Source organism: Gopherus flavomarginatus, chromosome 2 (genome assembly GCF_025201925.1).
Source record: "Gopherus flavomarginatus isolate rGopFla2 chromosome 2, rGopFla2.mat.asm, whole genome shotgun sequence".
Taxonomy (NCBI): domain Eukaryota; kingdom Metazoa; phylum Chordata; order Testudines; family Testudinidae; genus Gopherus; species Gopherus flavomarginatus.
The window spans coordinates 166,823,832-166,844,956 of NC_066618.1; the positions used below are offsets into that span (position 1 = coordinate 166,823,832).

General features: G+C 45.0%; 1 protein-coding gene across 1 annotated transcript; it reads left to right on the forward strand.

Moving 5' to 3' along the window:
• The first annotated feature begins 1,039 nt into the window (after window positions 1–1,039).
• HTRA4 (HtrA serine peptidase 4) lies at window positions 1,040–20,345 on the forward strand. The gene is made up of 9 exons (XM_050940086.1): window positions 1,040–1,472; window positions 5,206–5,305; window positions 6,432–6,636; window positions 8,264–8,458; window positions 9,535–9,567; window positions 11,488–11,602; window positions 14,114–14,171; window positions 15,498–15,593; window positions 20,131–20,345. The coding sequence occupies exons 1-9, from the start codon at window positions 1,040–1,042 to the stop codon at window positions 20,294–20,296; spliced, it is 1,401 nt and encodes a 466-aa protein (XP_050796043.1). The 3' UTR covers window positions 20,297–20,345.
• Window positions 20,346–21,125: the final 780 nt, after the last annotated feature.

A 21,125-nucleotide genomic window follows, 5' to 3' on the forward strand; every position in this document is an offset into this window, starting at 1 on the left:
ATGATCAAATCACATCTCACAGCCTCCGTAGAACTTACTGGCACAATGTAGTAGTGCAGTGGATAATAAAGTCCTATTCCTGTTCATTAGGGGGTTACAGCTCACAGCTGTCTCCAGTACCTCTCCATTCAAAGACTTTCAGCAAGGGGTCTCAGAGCATTTTACAAACATTCCTCACTGTGGTAACAACCCCTGGGTGAGGTCGGCGCTGGGTCATTGCCCTGTGGGTACAGACAGGCCTGGAGCACAGGATTCCTAGGCTGACCTTGCATGGACCGTCACTAGCTTAGGCCATGTCTACGCTACATTCACTGCATTTATTACATCGTGTGTGTGTGTGTGTGTGTGTGTGTACACACTTGGCTCCTCGTGTGAGCAGCGTCCGACCTTACCAGGAGTGTGTCTCACAATAGTACTGTCAGTGTGTGACCTGGTGGGATGGCTCCTGAAAGCCAGTAACAGGCCATGTAAGTTATACAGTGCATGGACCTAACTACGTCCACCTGGACTCCACCGCCCTGTGGCAGGTGGGGTTATTAAAGGGGCAGAAGGGTGGGAGCCAAATGGAAGTGAAGACACTACCAGGCCGAGCTGGGGCTAACCTGTAGCGTGCCTCAGGCTTTAGCTCAGGTTCGCCTGGCTGTGCCCAGAGCTGAGCCGCTCCCCCCAGGCAGGAGCCTGCAAGGCCCAGTAGGGGACGGGGAAGGGGTAGGGGAACCCCTGGAACCATTTCTAGGTGGGTGCTGGCAGCCCGACACCGAGCTGCAAACCAGCACCCCTGCCCCTGCCTGAGGCTGCTCTGCCACGGGGCTATTGGCCAAGAGGCAGTGCTCACCCGGGTCCCAGCTGTGCTGGGGAAGGTGCCCCAGGCCGGCTGGCTGCAGGAGCCACCCCGCTGGTCTTGGCAGGGGCCGGCCGGCGGCTCCTCCCCGACGGGAGGCGCTGAGGCCGGGGGCAGCCCTTAAAGGGAGCCGCGCTGCGCCGGATGGACGGCGGGACAGTCTTGGAGCAGCGTCCCTCGGGTGCATCCCCAGCAGCCATGGGGCCGTCCCCCTGCTGGCTCTTGCTGCTGCTGGCCGCCCCCCTGGGGGAGCCGCGGCCGCCCCCGGCCGTGCCCTGCCCGGCGGTGTGTGAGCCGGCGCGCTGCCCCCCGCGGGACCCCCAGCTCTGCCTGGCCGCCGGGGGCCTGCTCCAGCCCGACCGCTGCGGCTGCTGCTGGCTCTGCGCGCCCGGGGAGGGGCGGCCCTGCGCCGCTGGGGGGCTCTGCGCCCACGGGCTGCGATGCCAGCGCCCCGCAGCCCTCCGGGCCCGGGGCGGCACCTGTCTCTGTGCCGAGTCCCCCCAGCCCGTGTGCGGCAGCGACGGCCGCACCTACCGCAGCCTGTGCCAGCTGCGGGCCGAGAACCGGCGGAAGCGGCTGGGGGACGCGCCCCCGGCCATCCCCGTGCAGCAGGGCGGCTGCGGGGAGCCAGGTAAGGGAGCCACTGATCCCTCCTGCCCCCAGCTCTCCTTGCCCCGGGAGCCAGCCCCGTGCACAGGGGCGGCAGCGGGGAGTTGGGTTATGCAAGGGAAACACCGAGTCCGCCCCAACCAATCAGCTTCCTCCTCCCCGACCCAGCCTGTTCTCTTGCCCGCTAACCTGCCCTACCTATCCAAGCAGCCAGCTCGCCCGTCCGACCAAACACAGCATCCATCTGCCCAGCGCCTTCTCCTGCTCAGTCTTTCCTCTCCTTGCTCTCTGTTGCCACCTGATTCTCTTCTCATCCCTTCTCCTGTACTCACTGTCTGCTAGGTTCCGTCTCCCTCCCTTCTTCTCAGAGTTCAATAGTTGTCACTTTCTCTGTTTTGTTCCCTTCTAGTCTCCTACTTCTCCCCTGTGAGATCAGGTTTGTTTTTCATTTCCCTTTGCTCCTGTTTCCTGGGTGAGGCAGGGATCATGCCGCTACTTTTGGAATGAATGAATGAAGTTTCACAGAGGGGGTGTAAATGCTATTTCTCCCTAAGGTTCTAACTGGCCAAGTCCAGAGTGAAGGATCCAACCAGGTGCAGGACCAGAGGCTTGAGTTTATCAGCACAGGTTTTTGAGCTCAGCAGCAGGGTTACCCAGAGTTCTTTTCCAGGACTAGTCTACATTTGGATACTTAATGAAACAGCTGTTCTGGAATAAATGTGTCCAAAATGGGGACTTATACTGAAATAATTGTTCCATAATCATTATTTCAGTAATGTTCCAAGGGTAGATACCTTTAGGTAACTGTATGAGGGACTGCCTATTTAATCTGTAAATGCAGGCTTTGGAGAGTTAAAAGCCTAACAGGAATATGCTGATTAAACTAGTGGGATCAAAAACAGTTTTCTGCCTCTATGGCAATGAGTTCTTGCATGGCAAATATGGAAAGCCCAGTTGAACTGAATTCTTTGGGGTCTAGTCTCAGTATACTTGTTTTGCTCTACTTTTCCCTGAAGATTAAGACACTGTGTAGGAGGAATCCAGATTGCCTCTCCCAGAGCCTGAAGAGGGGCCAGTTCACCTCAACAGTTACAATCTTCTATTTCAACAGTACCTTGAATGGAATCTAGTTGGTAGGATCCCTCTTGCTTCTTGACACCCTTCACTGGCAGCCATGACTTAATATTAAAATAAACCTAGTGGAAGTGAGTAACTGAATCCTGTATTCTCCATATATGATCCATCCATCTAATAACAACACAGGATGCTTCCACCCACTCATAGACTCTAGGACTGGAAGGGACCTCGAGAGGTCATCGAGTCCAGTCCCCTGCCCTCATGGCAGGACCAAATACTGTCTAGACCATCCCTGATAGACATTTATCTAACCTACTCTTAAATATCTCCAGAGATGGAGATTCCACAACTTCCCTAGGCAATCTATTCCAGTGTTTAACTACCCTGACAGTTAGGAACTTTTTCCTAATGTCCAACCTAAATCTCCCTTGCTGCAGTTTAAGCCCATTGCTTCTTGTTCTATCATTGGAGGCTAAGGTGAACAAGTTTTCTCCCTCCTCCTGATGACACCCTTTTAGATACCTGAAAACTGCTATCATGTCCCCTCTCAGTCTTCTCTTTTCCAAACTAAACAAACCCAATTCCTTCAGCCTTCCTTCATAGGTCATGTTCTCAAGACCTTTAATCATTCTTGTTGCTCTGGACCCTCTCCAATTTCTCCACATCTTTCTTGAAATGCGGTGCCCAGAACTGGACACAATACTCCAGTTGAGGCCTAACCAGCACAGAGTAAAGCGGAAGAATGACTTCTCGTGTCTTGTTTACAACACACCTGTTAATGCATCCCAGAATCATGTTTGCTTTTTTTGCAACAGTATCACACTGTTGACTCATATTAAGCTTGTGGTCCACTATGACCCCTAGATCTCTTTCTGCCATACTCCTTCCTAGACAGTCTCTTCCCATTCTGTATGTGTGAAACTGATTGTTCCTTCCTAAGTGGAGCACTTTGCATTTATCTTTATTGAACTTCATCCTGTTTACCTCAGACCATTTCTCCAACTTGTCCAGATCATTTTGAATTTTGACCCTGTCCTCCAAAGCAGTTGCAATTCCTCCCAGTTTGTTATCGTCCGCAAACTTAATAAGCGTACTTTCTATGCCAACATCTAAATCGTTGATGAAGATATTGAACAGAACTGGTCCCAAAACAGAACCCTGTGGAACCCCACTTGTTATACCTTTCCAGCAGGATTGGGAGCCATTAACAACTACTCTCTGAGTACGGTTATCCAGCCAGTTATGCACCCACCTTATAGTAGCCCCATCTAAATTGTACTTTCCTAGCTTATCTATAAGAATATCATGAGAGACTGTATCAAATGCCTTACTAAAGTCTAGGTATATCACATCCACCGCTTCTCCCTTATCCACAAGGCTCGTTATCCTATCAAAGAACGCTATGAGATTAGTTTGACACGATTTGTTCTTTACAAATCCATGCTGGCTATTCCCTATCACCTTACCACCTTCCAAGTGTTTGCAGATGATTTCTTTGATTACCTGCTCCATTATCTTCCCTGGCACAGAAGTTAAACTAACTGGTCTGTAGTTTCCTGGGTTGTTTTTATTTCCCTTTTTATAGATGGGCACTATATTTGCCCCCTTCCAGTCTTCTGGAATCTCCCCTGTCTCCCATGATTTCCCAAAGATAATAGCTAGAGGCTCAGATACCTCCTCTATTAACTCCTTGAGTATTCTAGGATGCATTTCATCAGGCCCTGGTGACTTGCAGGCATCTAACTTTTCTAAGTGATTTTTTACTTGCTCTTTCCTTATTTTCTCTTCTAAACCTACCCTCTTCCCATAAGCATTCACTATACTAGACATTCCTTCAGACTTCTCAGTGAAGACCGAAACAAAGAAGTCATTAAGCATCTCTGCCATTCCCAAGTCTCCCGTTACTGTTTCCCCCTCCTCATTGAGCAGTGGGGAAGGTGAAAAATCCCTAGAGTCTTTTCCAGCATTCCCTTGAGAGGGAAAATACCATCCAGACCTCAAACATAATGATCAGCACAACCACATGCCTGGAAAAAAAACACCCTTAGCATGTTATCCTATCTATGCTACAAACTTCTGCTTATGTCCAAGGAATTGTCTACCTGATTTATTTTCTGCTGTTCACAATATTTCAATATTTAACCAGATCAATCCTAAGTAAAAACCACAAAGTAGATGTTCCTTAAGAAGGTGTGGAGAACTGGTCACTGACTAAGCAGACAGAGCAGTGATGTGTACGGCTCAGGTATCTGTCTAGCACAAAAGGGTCCATGGGGAACAATCAGATAAACACAGTGGTCAGTGGCTGGGAATAAAGGGCTAACACGCTGCAGAATGATATTGAAAGGTGAGAAGAGTGGGTGGTCTTGGTGCTTATATGATTCCCAAAAGACTTTTTGTGTGAGATACAACCTGGAAACTTCTTCTTGTTGAATATTAAAATCGTGATTCTGCCCAAAGCCCCAGTCAAGATCTAGACCCATTTTTCTAGGTAGATTAAGACAAAGTCTCTCTCTTAAAAAAGAGCTTGCAGTCTGATTTGTAGTTCTGTTTGAAAGTGAGCACATGGTGACTTGTATGGTGAGAGTTTGAGAAGCAAGTCAGTGGCTGTTCCTTACTGTAATGATCTCCATGTGTAGTGAAAAACGATAAACAGGAATTAAAACCTTTGCCCCTAGGCTCCTTCCATCCTGACAGCCTGAGGTACAAGTTTAATTTTATTGCTGATGTTGTGGAGAAGATTGCTCCAGCTGTTGTCCATCTTGAGCTCTTTCGCAGGTAAGGATGCCAAATTAAGTCTGTTTCATAATGAATTTGCTGGTAAAGGTGGTTGAGAGCACTTTTTGCAAACATCTGTGAACTATGGTATAGAAGCAGCAAAGCAGGCTCTCATTCATGAACATTTGAATAAATAGACCACTGTGTGGGGGTAGAGCAGCCTGGGTGGGGCAATTGGCCCCAGGTCCTGCAGGGCCCCCCCTGAAGAATATAATATTCTATAGTACTGCAACTTTTTGTTATGGAAGGGATCCAAAAAATTGTTTTTCTCCAGGTCCTCTAAATCCTCTGGGCAGCCCTGTGTGGAGGAAGAAATCCATAAAATTGTCTTCCTCTGGATGTGCCTGAGATTAATCCTGATGGGAGTTCCCTGGGCCAATTATAGTTAGGCATGTAAACACCATTTAAATTGAGAGAGGGGTAGACTGCCCTGGGCTGTTGCTGTGGCCAGTAAAACAATCCTATAGAAATGTCACTGGAGAGGCTTAAATTGCGAGATCAGAAAGTCTGACGCTTGTAAGCAATGCCATTTTGCTTAATAGGGACACTCCTGTCAAATCTGGTCCCAAAGTTAGGTTTTGTCTGAACAAGCATTTGTGAAACCTAAACAAATATAAATGTTTTTTATGACTTTAAGAAAAACAAACAAAGGTTTCCCTGCAGCATCTCTAGTCCAACTATTGCAGCCCTGGGTCACAGCATGAGAACTAGAAAGTAAAATTGATAAGAAATGGACTTTTAAAACGTGTTGCTGATTAGTTTCATTGACCAAGCTGAGAGTGATGGAAAAACTATAAAGAAATACACATTATTTTAAAACTTTCCATTTTAGTAATCTAATGTAGTTGTAGTGACATGGAATTTTTGCTCCCCCAGGATCCTGGTTGAAAAAGGTCCATTCATGTTGGCAACCTGTGCTCTAGCTTTTAAGATATTCCCAGTACTGTTCCTTCCTTTAAAAAAAAAAACAAAAAATGGGGGGGTGGGGAGAGGTAAGGGATTTAGGATGAAGATTAACATTATGGTACTATTATGAGGTTTATATCAGAAAGCACTCCTCTTCAGCGTGCATCTTGGTACGAACTCAGACTTACAGCAGCAACAACATAACTCATTCATTGCATAGGGTGTCCTACTCAAGCCAAGAAGTTCTTGTGTCCAGTGGCTCCGGATTCATAGTGTCAGAGGAAGGACTGATTGTCACTAATGCGCATGTCCTCACCAATAAGCAGAGAATCAGAGTGGAGCTCAAGAGCGGGGAGCAGTACGAAGCTAAAATCAAAGATGTTGACCACAAGTTGGACATAGCCCTGATCAAAATATATCCTGATGTGAGTATGTTTGAGCTCTCTGAGGAGGACCATCAGATAGGGAAGCAGAAAATAAACTGAGGTTTAAACTCAAAGCTGGTGCATTTGTGTGTTTGATAGGTAGTGGTCTTTCCTCCATAAGACTTAGTGGGGCAGGCTGCTGATAGTGGTATTGGGGAAAGCATAGTTACAACCTTTCGGGCACAGGGTTCAGAAGCTGCCCCACCGCAGAGAGGTTGGTCTTGCCCAGTTCGTGTACATACCCTATATCTCTCATTTAGTAGCTGCAGGAAGATACTGTTGATATTTTTTTTCAAATAACTTTTGTTACACTAATAAAAGAACTAGTTCTCCTCCAAATAGGTATTTAAAAAACAAACAACAAAACACTCAAAACCTTCCACTTTCTTGGAATAAACTTTCATTTTGCTGTCCAGTTTGTATCTCTGTACGAGGTGTGTGTCTATAAGGGATTCTGTGTCTCTCTGTGGGAATTAGTTGGGGGTATTCTGTTTGTTCTTTACTTAAAAGAAAAAAAAATAGAAACAGTCTTCTTTGCAAAGCCCTGTGGGGGGGAGGGGGGGAAGAGAGGAAGTAACTAAATATAATGGAAGATTCAGCTTCCAAAGGGGGAAGTAAATCTACCCAAATAAATTGTTCATCCTATTTTCATAGGAGAACTATTTTTGGAGCTGTATTTAAAAACTCCTTGAACCCTAATGGTTGGCTGGTTTGAGGCAATAAAAGACCATATTGTGACATTTATTGTTTTAAGCTGAACTCCCGCACTGAATTGAAAGGAGAGTCAGTATGGCCACAGCATGTCCCACTGAAATACTGGTAAAGTGAAGAAGAGAGGTGATTCAGGCAGTGCAATGATTTACAGCCATCCCATTAATGACTGCTGCAGGGCAGAGGTTCTTTCCAAACTGTGAAAGGGAGAGAGTGGCTAATATTTCTGGCAGGGCTGTGGGAGGCAGTACACAGCTCTTATTAGGTGTTTTAAATACTGAAGAGTGTTTGAGTGTCACATGTCATGAACATTATTCCATCACATGACAGGCCAACCCACAGTATGATCAAGCGGAGAATCTGTCACTCTCATCTAGGGAGCACTAAAAAATTCTTTCAAAGACATCCCGCTAGCAAAATATGTGAGGTGGGGCTTAATGGAGGAAGTGCTGTGATGAAATGGAACAATGCGATTGGACTCATTGAGGGTCACATTTTTTTTTGAAATTGTCCACAGAATGTCTCTTTACCCATCAAAACCTACGTTTGTACTCACAAGTTGAGTAGACCTGCCTTTGATCCATGCTGTCCTATAGGTATGCGTGCTATGAGTATTTCCATGTTGTTAGTGAGCAAGCTAGTGTGCCAGAAGCAATTAGCCCTTATATAACATGCCCTAAAGGATTCAAAGTATGTGCTGATCTGAATGAACACTGCTGTATGAAGACATCTTCATGTCTGCATTCAGTGATTAAACCTAGGAATCCTGAACTTAGAGTGTTTAATAACACTTGAGTATCTGCTCTGCTGCCTATAGAATAACTCCCTCTCCTGGAGCCTGTGGGCCACTGTACTAGTCTAAGGAATCAGTGTCTAGCAGTAAGTGACCTGTTTGATTGTTCTGCCTCCTCCCCAGACTGCCCTCTCTGTACTACTGCTGGGCAGATCCTCTGACCTCCGTCCTGGGGAGTTTGTGGTGGCGCTGGGCAGTCCCTTCTCCTTACAAAACACTGTAACGACAGGAATCGTCAGCAGCACTCAAAGAGGCAGCAAGGAGCTTGGCCTGAAGGACTCTGACATGGCATACATTCAGACAGATGCCATCATCAATGTAAGTGCTAAGTCTAGAGATTTCCCCTTCAGGGGTGGGGACCTTAGGCATGTCCACAGCAGCAGAGAGTTCTTCAGTTAGGAACACAGGAACCCCAGTTAAATCTTAGAGAATGATGCCCAAAGAGTTCCCAAACTTTTCATTGTGTGAACTACACTGTAATTAACAGAGATGGTCTCATGGATGCCTCTCCCGTTTGCATTCACCTCATATCCATGTGCTAACCACAACAATGGCTTATGGAGGAAAGTAACGTTACGGGAGTGTTTAGCAAGGCTTTCGCTTCCCTCACTGCAATTAAGTGGCTGGAAATAAAGAGGAGTCCAGGCCACGCAACTGCTGTAATATACACACACACACACACACACACACACACACACACACACACACACACACACACACACACACACACACACACACACACACACACACACACACACACACACACACACACACACACACACACACACACACACACACACACACACACACTCTCTCTCTCTCTCTCTCCATTATCACCAGAAATGTGTCTTGGAGCTATATCCTGTGCTTCTTATTGGGGGATGGCTCGAGTGACTGACATGAAGAATGGGAGTTAGATGCAACCATATCTGTGCAGCAAATTTGACCAAAACCCTCCCATAACCTGTTAGTTCTGTGAGATCTTTTCATCAGTAAAGAGACTCTACCTGCACAATGACCTTGCTAAAGGGTCTGATGCTTTCAGGACTCCTTCACCTGTTGATAAGGGGTTATGCTTCCTCGCAAGGATGCCCAGAAGGGCCTTTAGCCTGACTGTTCCTGTGGCAGCTGCAAAGGGGGAGTTGTTTTTTTGCAAGAACAGAAGGCTCATGTTCGTATGCCTTGCGGTTCCTAAACTATTCTGCCCCCTTACACATTGGGGTATTTTTTCACTGATGTCTAGAACTCTCCTTAATAACCCCACCCCCCAGCAAATTATGGCTATCAAGATTATTTCAATACAAAAGTGCCTTCCTCAGACTCCAGCAAATTTTGTCAGGGAATGGTGGTCTTAATGTGACTGTAAAGTCCTCTCCAATTGTGTTCTCTTACAGTATGGAAATTCAGGTGGGCCATTGGTGAACTTGGTAAGTTTCCCTCTTCGCTGCCAATATTTCTCTATTTCTAAAGTTCCTCTCATTTTCCTCTTAATTTATTGACAAGCATCCTGTGTGGCCTTTTACTCCCTTTACTGTAGCTTCTAGTAGAATAAAGTCATTTAAATGATGGCATCATTATGTGAAGTTAAGCCCAATGTCTTTAATCCTGTGAAGGCTGAATTCTCTTTTCACTTACAGTTAGACCCGGTCTCACGTTTTTTATGGAAAGTTTGGACAAAAAAAAAACCCTATTCATTTTCATCAAAATGTTCCACCGAAATTTCTGAATATTAACTGAAAAATTGGAAATCAAAAGATTTTGACCAAAATCTTTGTGGAAAGATTTTTTTCTCCACAGAAAATAGACTCTTCTGTGGAAAATCTTTGTTTCCTTGAAAACCCAACTTTGTGTTGGAAAAACAGTTTCTGACGAAGTGGGTATTCACCCACGAAAGCTCATGCTCGAAAACGTCTGTTAGTCTATAAGGTGCCACAGGATTCTTTGCCACAAAGAATCCTGTGGCACCTTATAGACTAACAGACGTTAGTCTATAGGGTTTTTTAGTTTCAATAGGGTTTTTTAGTTTCAACAGAAAACTTTTCACCAGCCCTACCTACAGTCAGGCTCATAAATCAGGGATTGTTCCATTGAATCCAGTGGGGTTATGTGGCAGGTGAGAAGAGAATCTGGTTTTATCTCCCACCCCCACCGCACACATTCTAATTTAAATTCCCCTTAGATTCTACATTTTAGTGTCATGTTTTGCAATCTAACACACATGATGTGTCTATTTCACCCTGGAGTTAAGTGAACAGAACTGAGCTATTGCTTTTTGAAATATTGGGAAAGCTCTTGTGTTTATCTGGGAATGCTTTTGAAAATGTAGCTGCCCATCACAAACATTATTATATCCTGTGGAGATTCTCTGCATCTAAGCTCAAGGAGCACCTGTGAGAACAGATGGGCAGAAGACAGAAGTGACCACTGTAACAACCATGGCCAGGTGCTAAACTGTTTAGAAAATCTGGTCCTGAATTTGCTTAATACACAGATGACAGACTGCACCCTCTGAACCATGGCAGTCTTTGTAACTAAAACAACCTGCAAACTTTCCACATCAAATACCATCACTTTCTTGGTGTGTACAAACAACGGCAGGATGCTGTTGTGGCTACTCCATGTGTTCAGTCCTGCCAGGTGCTGAGCACTCACAACTCCCATTAACTGAGTAGAACTTGTCAGTCACTCTGCAGGATGAGATCCTGGGTGCTAATAAGGAAGAAAGAATGGCTCCCCTGTAGATGGCAGGGCAAGCACATGGAAAGGATTAGCACTGCACATGGTTGCATCAAACACTTTGCTGGGGATCTGGATTCTGGTTACACCATTCTGAACCTACTAATACAGTGGTTTCCACTTACTCTAATGATCTGTACTCAGACCTCCCAAAGCCCAGTGTTTCGGTGTTCTGGGATCCTCAGATCTGAGTCTCTCATCACTTTATTTTCAAGTTGGAGTCTTTATCATTTTAAATTTGTATTCACTAATTGGAATACAAATTTAATTGGATGAATAAATTTGTATTCACTAATTGGAATTAAATGGTGGGGGAAATTGTTAGTTACTCTTCCCTTGCACTATAGCACTTGTATTTCTGCTTATAGTGTTGACAAATACAGCAGTGTAGATAGCTTTACTCTGGTCCCTTTACGTGTCCCTATGGTCATATGACCAGCTAATTTTCCAGTGCCACTCTGCCAGCACTGGGTCAGTTTTGCTGTGAAAGTGCTTGCCACCCCAATAACACGATACATTGTTGACTCTTGCAAACGTTGCACCAAAAGTGTCCCAGAAAGTAGTGGTGTATAAGCCAGGTCTGGTTACTCTTGCTGCATTCTCTGTAATAGGATGGTGAAGTTGTAGGGATAAATACGCTGAAGGTAACGGCTGGCATCTCCTTTGCCATCCCCTCTGACCGAATCCGTCAGTTCCTAGAAGAATCTCACGACCGGCAGATGAAAGGTAGGAGTGTTGTTGTCAAGGTTTCTCCCCCACTCTGAACTTTAGGTACAGATGTGGGGACCTGCATGGACACTTCTAAGTTTAATTATTAGCTTAGATCTGGTAACACTGCCACCATCCAGAAATTTCAGTGTCTGGAACACTTCCTGTCCTCCCAAAACCTTCTTTCCGCTCACTCTCAAGTTTTCCCTTCACTCCGAGGGTATTTGAGAGGCATCTGTGCCTAGGGATCTTTGGTGTGATTGTGGTGTAATGAACTGTAATCGGTTGGGGTTCTTGGGGCAGTGGGCCTTTATATGTCCCAGTTCATTACATTTAAAACATTGCCCAGCTGACTGGTCACTGGGTCGAGGTGGGTTGCTGGAGACTGGTGAGGTGGGACAATAGGGTGTCTGGGGCTTTCCTTGGGTTGTAGGTGGGGTCGTGGGTTGCTCCCGGTGATGGGGTTTATTTTCGATTTGCCCCCTCTGATATTCGCTCCCCTTGCTAGTAGTTTTTTTCTTTTCTGCCACTTTCACCCATCTGGCTCCAATCTCCCCCACCTTGGTTACAGTTTTGGGCTTCCCATCTAGGATGTACCTTTCTATTTCCTCAGGAACACCCTCTAAGAACTGCTCCATTTTAGGAAGGACAGCTCTTCCAGAGAGTTAGCACTTGCTCCTGATATCCAGGCCTCCCAATTCTTTCCAATGTGGTAGGCGTGTCGGGTAAATGACACATCTGGATTCCACCTTAGGGCTCTGAACCACCGACGGGCATGCTCAGGTGTTAGCCCCATTCTGATTCTGGCCTTGGTTTGAAAAAGTTTATAATCGTTCATGTGTTCCTTAGGCATTTCAGCCGCCACCTCTGCTAAGGGTCCACTGAGCTGTGGCCTCAGCTCTATCATGTACTGGTCTGTAGAGATGCTGTACCCAAGGCAGGCCCTTTCGAAATTTTCTAAGAAGGCCTCAGTATCATCACCTGCTTTGTAGGTGGGGAATTTTTTGGGATGGCAAACAGTACCTGGAGAAGGGTTGTTAGGGTTGGCTGGTACATCCTGCTTAGCCCTTGCTAATTCCAGGGCATGCTTGTGGGCCTCCCTCTGGATCTCCATAGCCCTCTGGTGGTCAGCCTCTTTCTCCTCCATCTTTTTTTGTTTCATCTCCATAGCTCTCTTGTGTGCTGCTTCTTTCCTGGCTATTTCTGCATTAATTTTTAATTGTTTTAGTTCCATCTGTCTCTTATGTTCGTTGTCTTTCTCTGTTGCTTCCAGCCTAGCTAGTTCATTAGTTGCTCCACTGGTACTCATTTTCTTGTGCTGGCCACACCCCTCTGCAGTTCACTGAAACTGGGATACACTCAGCTGGGGGCTGCTTGGTTAACAGAGACTTTCTAACTAGCTATACCCGAGAGATAGAAAGAAAGAAAACAGTTCAGCTTGTAAATTCCTTTTGCTGGCTGCTTGCTCACAGCTTGAAACCTCCTCTTAACAAAGACCCTTGTTAAAAAAACTTAACACCTCTGCCCTCAGGCTGCCTTCTAAGCAGCTAGAAAGGAAAAAAAAATCCTACTGGCTTTTGGTTCCTAAAAAATCCCTCACCACTGCTCACCATGTCAAGGTTCCTCCCCCACTCTGAACTTTAGGGTACAGATGTGGGGACCTGCATGGACACTTCTAAGCTTAATTACTAGCTTAGATCTGGTAACACTGCTACCATCCAGAAATTTCAATGTCTGGAACACTTCCTGTCCCCCCAAAACCCTCCCCTCCCTGGGCAGCCTTGAGAGGCTTTTTCACCAAGTTCCTGGTGAACACCGATCCAACCCCTTGGATCTTAACACAAGGAAAAATCAATCAGGTTTTTAAAAAGAAAGCTTTTAATTAAAGAAAGAAAGGTAAAAATCAACTCTGTAAAATCAGGATGGAAAATACTTTACAGGGTAATCAGATTCATATAGCCCAGAGGAACCCCCTCTAGCCTTAGGTTCAAAGTTACAGCAAACAGAGGTAAATCCTCTTAGCAAAAGAACATTTACAAGTTGAGAAAACAAAAATAAGACTAACAGGCCTTGCCTGGCTGTTACTTACAAGTTTGAAACATGAGAGACTGATTCAGAAAGATTTGGAGAGCCTGGATTGATGTCTGGTCCCTCTTAGTCCCAAGAGCGAGGCCCCTGTCAGGGAGAGGTTTGCTGTTGATGGCTCTGATCCAAAGCCCATTGAAGTCAGTGGAAGAACCTAAGTGTTCTGCATTCTGCTAACTTTACTGGGCCCATAGTTCCATCTTCTGATGTAAACATTTTAACATGCTTAAACTATACCATAAATGTGGCTTTTCTATTCAACACTGTTATAATTCTAAATGTTAGTCTCCTAATGACCCAATAGAATTTAAAATTGGAGCTGTTTTGTCAGCTCCTAAACCCACTTCCCCCCCTTGGACATTCTAAGCAAATGCCTGATGTTTCTGGGAGTAAGGTTTTGCTGTGTCTTATTTGATTTCATGAACGTTGACTCTGTCCTTCTAGGGACGATTCGACCCAAGAAGAAATACATGGGATTCCGAATGCTTCCCCTCACTTTTAAGTAAGCTTTGTTTTCTGCACTCATCACCAGCTTTCATGCAGTCTCTCACACTGTCTATAATTTGAGGTGGGGTGTGTGATTCCCAGCTCGAGATGTACCTGCACTACCTGTGATTGAGCCAACATGATAAAAATAGAATGTAGCTGTGGTGGCACAATCAGGCGGATGGGTTAACTGCCCCAAGTCTGTGCCTAGTATCTTGGACAGCTACATTCAGGGGCGGCCAGCCCCTCCCACTGCTCACGCCACCATAGCTAGACACTATTTTAGTGTGGTAGCTCAATCAGAACTTGTGCAGGTGTCATCTTGCCACCTCCCCTCCTCCATCTCAAAGACATACCCTCCCTGTAAGGACAGAGAGTTCAAGACTGTATCTAGCAGATAGTCAATAAGTAGTTCAGCCATAACTCTCTTCTTGGGAGCTGTAGAGATTCTGGTGCATTTACAGAACTTCCTATGCAGTGCTGTTCATGCTCCAGGTATCAAAGCGCTCGACAAAGTAAGATCATTAACCTTCAGTAGGCTAGGGGTAAGCTGACACTTCATCTATTTATAATAAAACAGATATAATTGCTTTTATGTATATGTGTTGATTATGACCCACGCCCTTTGTCACTTAGTTGGGAAGCTTTTTGGGGCAGACACTGTCCTCATGGGCATCTGTACAAGGCCAAAGGTGAGGCCATGATCTAGATTGGAGCCTCTGAGTTCTACAGTGGTATTAATAATAATGGCGATTATGCAGGTGATTAGGGAATCCAGAAGAATCCAAGGGTTCTAGAGAACTTAAACATCAGCAGGAAATAGTAGCATGATATTCAGGTTAGAAAATTCCAAACATACCTCTGAGGGGAAAGTGGCACCAAAAAATAAGTTTCATGGTTCTTATTAAAACAACTTTTAAAATAGTATATCTGAAAGGGGTTAAAAAAGCAGCTTTGAGCATAAGAATCCAGTTGTTAGTGTGAATGTTTGTATTTCGGACTTTGCATTGAGACTTGCTCACAGTGAGCCATAGCATCAATTAATTATGCTTTCAAAAAAACATCCCTGAATGTTGACAGCCTTGCTGCAGGATGATTTTTTTAAGTGTCTGCATTTCTGGACAAATGGGAATGTTTGTGCATTTATAGCTATGCCAATTTAAAATCTGTTGGGTCTTCTAGTCCCAATACCGAGACAGAATAATACTGAACCATTTCTGAATTGGCAATATTAAAAAGACAGAGTTTTTTCCTAGGCCTTGTGCAAGGTAATGGATTAGGCAGTAATGGGCTGATCAGTATTTCACATGAAGAGTTTTACCATCATGATTTCCTTTTTCAGTCTCATCCGTGAACTGAAAATCTATGATAAAGACTTCCCAGACCTGAACTCTGGAGTTTATGTTTTTGAAGTGATTCAAGGAACTGCTGCTGCAAGGTAAGAACCTAAAGATGAAGGCTGCACCACCTGCCTCTTCGTGGGCATTGCAGGGGCCTCTCAAATGCTCCTATTCAGGGCTGGCTCCAAGCTACAGCACGCCAAGCATGTGCTTGGGGTGGCAGGCCGCAGGGGGCGCTCTGCCAGTTGCTGGGAGGGCGGCAGGCGGTTTTGGTGGAGCTGCCGCAGGTGTGGCTGCGGACGGTCTGCTGGTCCCGCGGCTCCGGTGGACCCCCCACAGAAACGCCTGCAGCAGGTCCACCGGAGCCGCGGGACCAGCTGACCATCCACAGAAACGCCTGCGGGAGGTCCACCGGAGCTGCGGGACCGGCGAGCGGCAGAGTGCCCCCCCACGGCATGCCGCCGTGCTTGGGGCAACGAAATTGCTAGAGCCGGCCCTGCTCCTATTGCAGTGTTCATGTAAGAGCCCTGTACAACCTTCTTTAACGCTATGATCTCTGAATGGAGGCTGATATTTTGCTCACTCAGGGCTTGGCTACACTTGAGAGTTGCAGCGCTGTAAACCCACCACCAGTGCTGCAACTTACTCACTGTCCACACTTGGAAGGCACATACAGCGCTGCATCTCCCTGGCTGCGGCGCTGGCCGTACTCCTGCTCTGCCTCGGGTATAAGGATTGCAGCGCTGGTGATGCAGCGCTGCTCCGCAAGTGTGGCCACCAAAAGCACTGTAATTGGCCTCGGAGGTATTCGGAGGTATCCCAGAATGCCTGCTCAGCCACTCTTCCGGTTTGTTGTGAACGCTGGGCTCCCGGAGCTGCTTATCTTAAAAAACAAACACAACTCCTGTTTGCTCGAGCAGAGGCAGGCAAGGGAATTTCTTTGGAATGTTCACAGTTTGCTTGAGGAGAGAAGCAACACGGCGGGAGGGAGTCCATTTTGGAGCAGCTGCTTATGTGGTCTGAAGGCTATTTAGGAGTGCATAATTTGCATTTAGTGAATAAAAGAGGGGTGGGGGAAGGACTTGAAACTTTTAAAATGATTGAAGGTTGGTGCTGTATATCTTCCAGTCCTTAGAACTTGCAAGGCAGGGAGCTGACACAGTGTCAGCTCCAAAAATCCACTCTCTGTGTCTCCCCCACGCTCCCTGTCACACTCCACCCCACCCCCCTCTTTTGAAAAGCACGTTGCAGCCACTTGAACGCTGGGATAGCTGCCCATAATGCACCACTCCCAACCACGCTGCAAATGTGGCCACAGTGCAGCGCTGGTAGCTGTCAGTGTGGCCACACTGCAGCGCTTTCCCTACACAGCTGTACCTCCCAGCGCTGCACACCTGCAAGTGCAGCCAAGCCCTCAGAGTCCACACCAAGATGGCTTTCTGTGAGTGGCTATCACAAGTACAAGATCAGTTCAAGTCTGAATCCATTTCCACCACCCCCACTCCCCTTGCTCTAAAAATATATAGAGAATTTTCAAATCCGGAAGACCAAATGATTCTGTGTGCTTGGGAAGAAAGGGCCTGTTGTGCTTCTTGTACTTGGGCAAAATTCTGGCAGTTGTCAATGGGAGACTTGCTTGAGTAGAGAATTGTGCCTTAAATCAGGACAGATTGATCAAGCGTGTTAGTTTTTTGTATTTTTGCTAGAAATCCTGTGAAGATGATCACTTATTGTGTTTTTTGAGTAGAAAAGGATTGATTTCATATAGTTTAACTCTTCATAACTTTATAACCTGCAGCAGACTGAGGGTGGTGCTCACTAGCAGTAAGTCATAAAACAAACATGTTAGAGCTGTAATTATGAATTACATGTACACCATGACTACAGAATGCTGCCAGTGTTGAGGGCACTGCTGAGACCAGAATGATATTAATTCATAGATTCTAAGGCCAGAGGGGACCATTGTGATGATCTAGTCTGATTTCCTGTATAACCCAAGCCAGGGAACTTCCCCAAAATAATTCCCAGAGCAGGTCATTTAGGAAAACTTCCAGTCTTGATTTAAAAGTTGCCAGTGATGGAAGATCTACCATGACCTTTTGTAAACTGTTCCAATGGTTAATTACTCTCACTGTTCATACCTTATGCCTTATTTCGTCTCAAATGTCTAGATGTCAAGGCTAGTAGATTCTGTTGTACTTTAAACCAGAAATGGAGAATGTCTTCCAAAGCTTAAGTTCAAGAGGAATTGCTAAGAGAGTGCTGAATCTGTCACATGCAAACTGATACTATTACATGATGGGGACAAAACCACATGAATGCTACTGCTTTCTTCTTTGGGTGTGCCTACACTGCAATTGGTAGGTGTGATTACATCTGTAGGCACACCTGTGCTAGCTTTGATTTAGAATACAAGTAACAATAGCAGTGTAGCTGCCCAGCATCGACTAGCCTGAGAACAACCCTGCCCAGGATTCTGGATATGTATTAAGCAGCTAGCCCCTGTGGTTGCCTTTGCTGCCATAGCTACATTGTTGCTGTTACTCGAGCTGGCTTTGATCTAGCTAAATGAAAGCTAGCATGGTATGCATGCTTGCTGCAATCATGCCTCTGACTGTAGAACAGGCATACGGCATGAGGGTAAGGTGAGAGGAGAGATTCTACACTAAACCCTCTGTCCTCCACATGCCAGAAATCCCAATGAAATTCATGGAAGTCTCATATAAGGCAGGCTTGCAAGATCAGGTTTTGTGTTAGCAGCAGCTATAGCCCAAATGTGGGCAAGTGTTAATGCAGATGGACCTATGCACACAGCTCTATCAGTATCCTAGTTTTCTGGCCTGCAACATTATTTACTTCAGTACAAGTTTTTGCTGAGCCCAGTTGTTCCACTGGACTAAACTGTGTGGTGGTTTTATGATGTGAACATCTACCTTACCACCAGGGGACTAGTTCAAGACGGCCAAGCTCAGATAACCTATGACCTAAATGAGATTTGAACCCAGTTCCCCAGAAATATGAAGTTAGTACAGAAAACCACAGGATTTAAATATAATGGGCAAAATTCTAGGCTGATTAAGTTTCCATGTATTCCCATTTAAGTCAGCAGTAGTAACTAATTAAGAATTTAGCCTGCTAAACAATAAGGTCTGCAATTTGGAACTCTTCCAAAGTTTGTAGTGTTTTATTTCACATTGAGAATTACTGAACTTCTTGCACATGTATTGATGATGTCTGATTTTTGGGATCTGTGTGACTTGAACTGTAGCTTCCTTTCCCATTTTTACTTGACCGAGAGTGTTTACAGCATGTGTCAGAAAGCTTCCCCATTTTGTGTGTATGTCACTTTACATTTTTAGTCCTTTCTCAAAGGCTATGCTTATGTTAGAACAGTGTTGGGGGTGAAGGGAGGGAGAATATTAGACACTAGACCTGTCCCATGCTAAAACTTAAGGGAATAAATCCAGCCATCTGTCTTTTAGAATTTCATCCAAAGAGTGTTCACAGTCTGTTTGATAGTGTTTCCTATGCATCCCTCTCCCTTTCCCCCAGTCCCGTGACTCCAGTACACTCTGATGCCCAGAGCTAATGAGTCTGACAGTGGAGCTGAGCCTTCTACCTCTTTCCATAAGAAGACAGAGCTCAAGTGAAGCAGTTTTGTCCTCTGACTTCTATCAGTGAATTGGGGCATGGGTGCTCCTACAGTGGAGTCATACTCCATGATAGACCGTTAAGATCACCTATAACTAAAGGGACTGCTCTGTCTCTTGCTTCCCTTTCCAGCAGGTACCTATGTGGGTGTACACTTCTGTCAAAACTTCCATTAACGTAACTGATAGAAACTGGAACCTTGGTTAACATTTCTTGTCCCCCTGCACAATGGTACTTAGTACCACAATGCAGCTCTCTGTTTCAAGTCCTGCTGGTTACACTGAATAGTTACCAACTAACAGCTCTTTGCACACCTTGTTTCTATGTAGTAGAGCCTCTTCTTAGAGTTGTACTGCATCGTCTCTAGCAGCTTGTGGCTAGCCCAGTGACTCTAATAAACCCACCCCAATGTGTATGCTAAAAAGATAGGTGATCATTCTAGGAAATATGCTGTAGTTCTGAGGCAATAACATTGACATTTGAATACAAGTGGTTAGATGCTGGGGTGTGAGCCATGCAAGCCTGTGAATGCTGCATGCACTCTAGAATAGAGAAATTTTGGAGTCACTGAGAAGCGTGGGCAATCAGTACAAACAAGAAACAGCACATAGCACATTCTCCTTGCAGGGAGAGTTGTTTCCATTACAGTTGTAGTCTTCTCCTGTATGCAGAAGTCAACAACTGTGTTAGTTTCATAGTGATACTGTTTGTGTGTAATTCTAATAACTAGATTATCTGAATTAATTTACAGTGGCTACCTCTAGAGTAGTGGACTGACTTAAGTTGCCCTTGTTGAATTTTAAAGTCCTTAATCATGTAGGCCCTAGCTGTATTCAAGACCTATTTTGAGGTGTATCTATACACAGACAGCACTGGCCTTTTACATAGATTTCACCATTGTGACTTAGGCAGGAGGTGACTGGGTTCTGAAGCTTACTCCCTGTTTTATCATCTGATTCAAAGTCTCTGGTTTCTTTGTTGCAGCTCTGGCCTGAGAGATGGTGATGTGATTATCAGCATTAATGGAAAAACAGTCACCTCAACAGAAGATGTAAGTGAAGCTGTTAAAGACAATGATGATCTTTCAGTTGTGGTTCGTCGAGGAAATGAAGATGTGATCTTGAATATAATTCCAGATGAAATTGATTAAAGGCTGACTTCTATCAGAAATAGTTTCATTAAACGAAGTCAGACCTGCACTATGTGGCTTAAGACAAAGCTTATGCTGTACGCAGTTTTTTCTAGTATAATGTAGGGAAAAATCTTTCACAGGTGGTCTAGAAAGCAATATTTAGACAGTTAGGATTTTAAAGTGAATTCTAAGATAAATCAAACTGATGTTTTTTTCCACTCTGTATTTTACTTCAAACACATTGGAAAGGGACTATTGAAGTATGTTCCCCCCCCCTTCCATATTTAAAGGAATTTAAAGCTAGCCAAAAAATACTGATTGTAGTCCACAATGTGGACAAAGCTACTTCTATTGTCTAAACTTGAAATACTATTGAAGTTAGCTGCAGATCTCCTATTACTGAGAACTTGAGACCTGATCAAATTTGGATTGACGTCAAAGGGACATGAATTAATTTTGGCACTTTTGCTGAAAATTAGCTATCATTTGTTCTATATTTGCTTTTCTGTAACACTTTGTGGATATAAAAAAAAGTGACTTTGGAAAAATAGCACTTTCCAGTAGAAAAGTTTAGCACGTGTATAGTGGAAACAGCTAAACTCTTAGCTACTGATACCTGTTTCTAAAGCTTTAAGATTGAGCAGAGATTTTTGAGTGCTTGAACAGCCTGATTTTCAGAAAGTGCTGGGCACACTCTGCCTGGAAGTCAGGCCCCTTCACTATCAGCCAAAAACAGAAGTAGCCTAGAGTTAATAATCACTCTTGGAAATTATGACCATGCTCACTTGATAAAGTAAAGTATTAAGAAAAAATGTTTGACTCCAAAGGTGTGAATGGAAGATTAAAA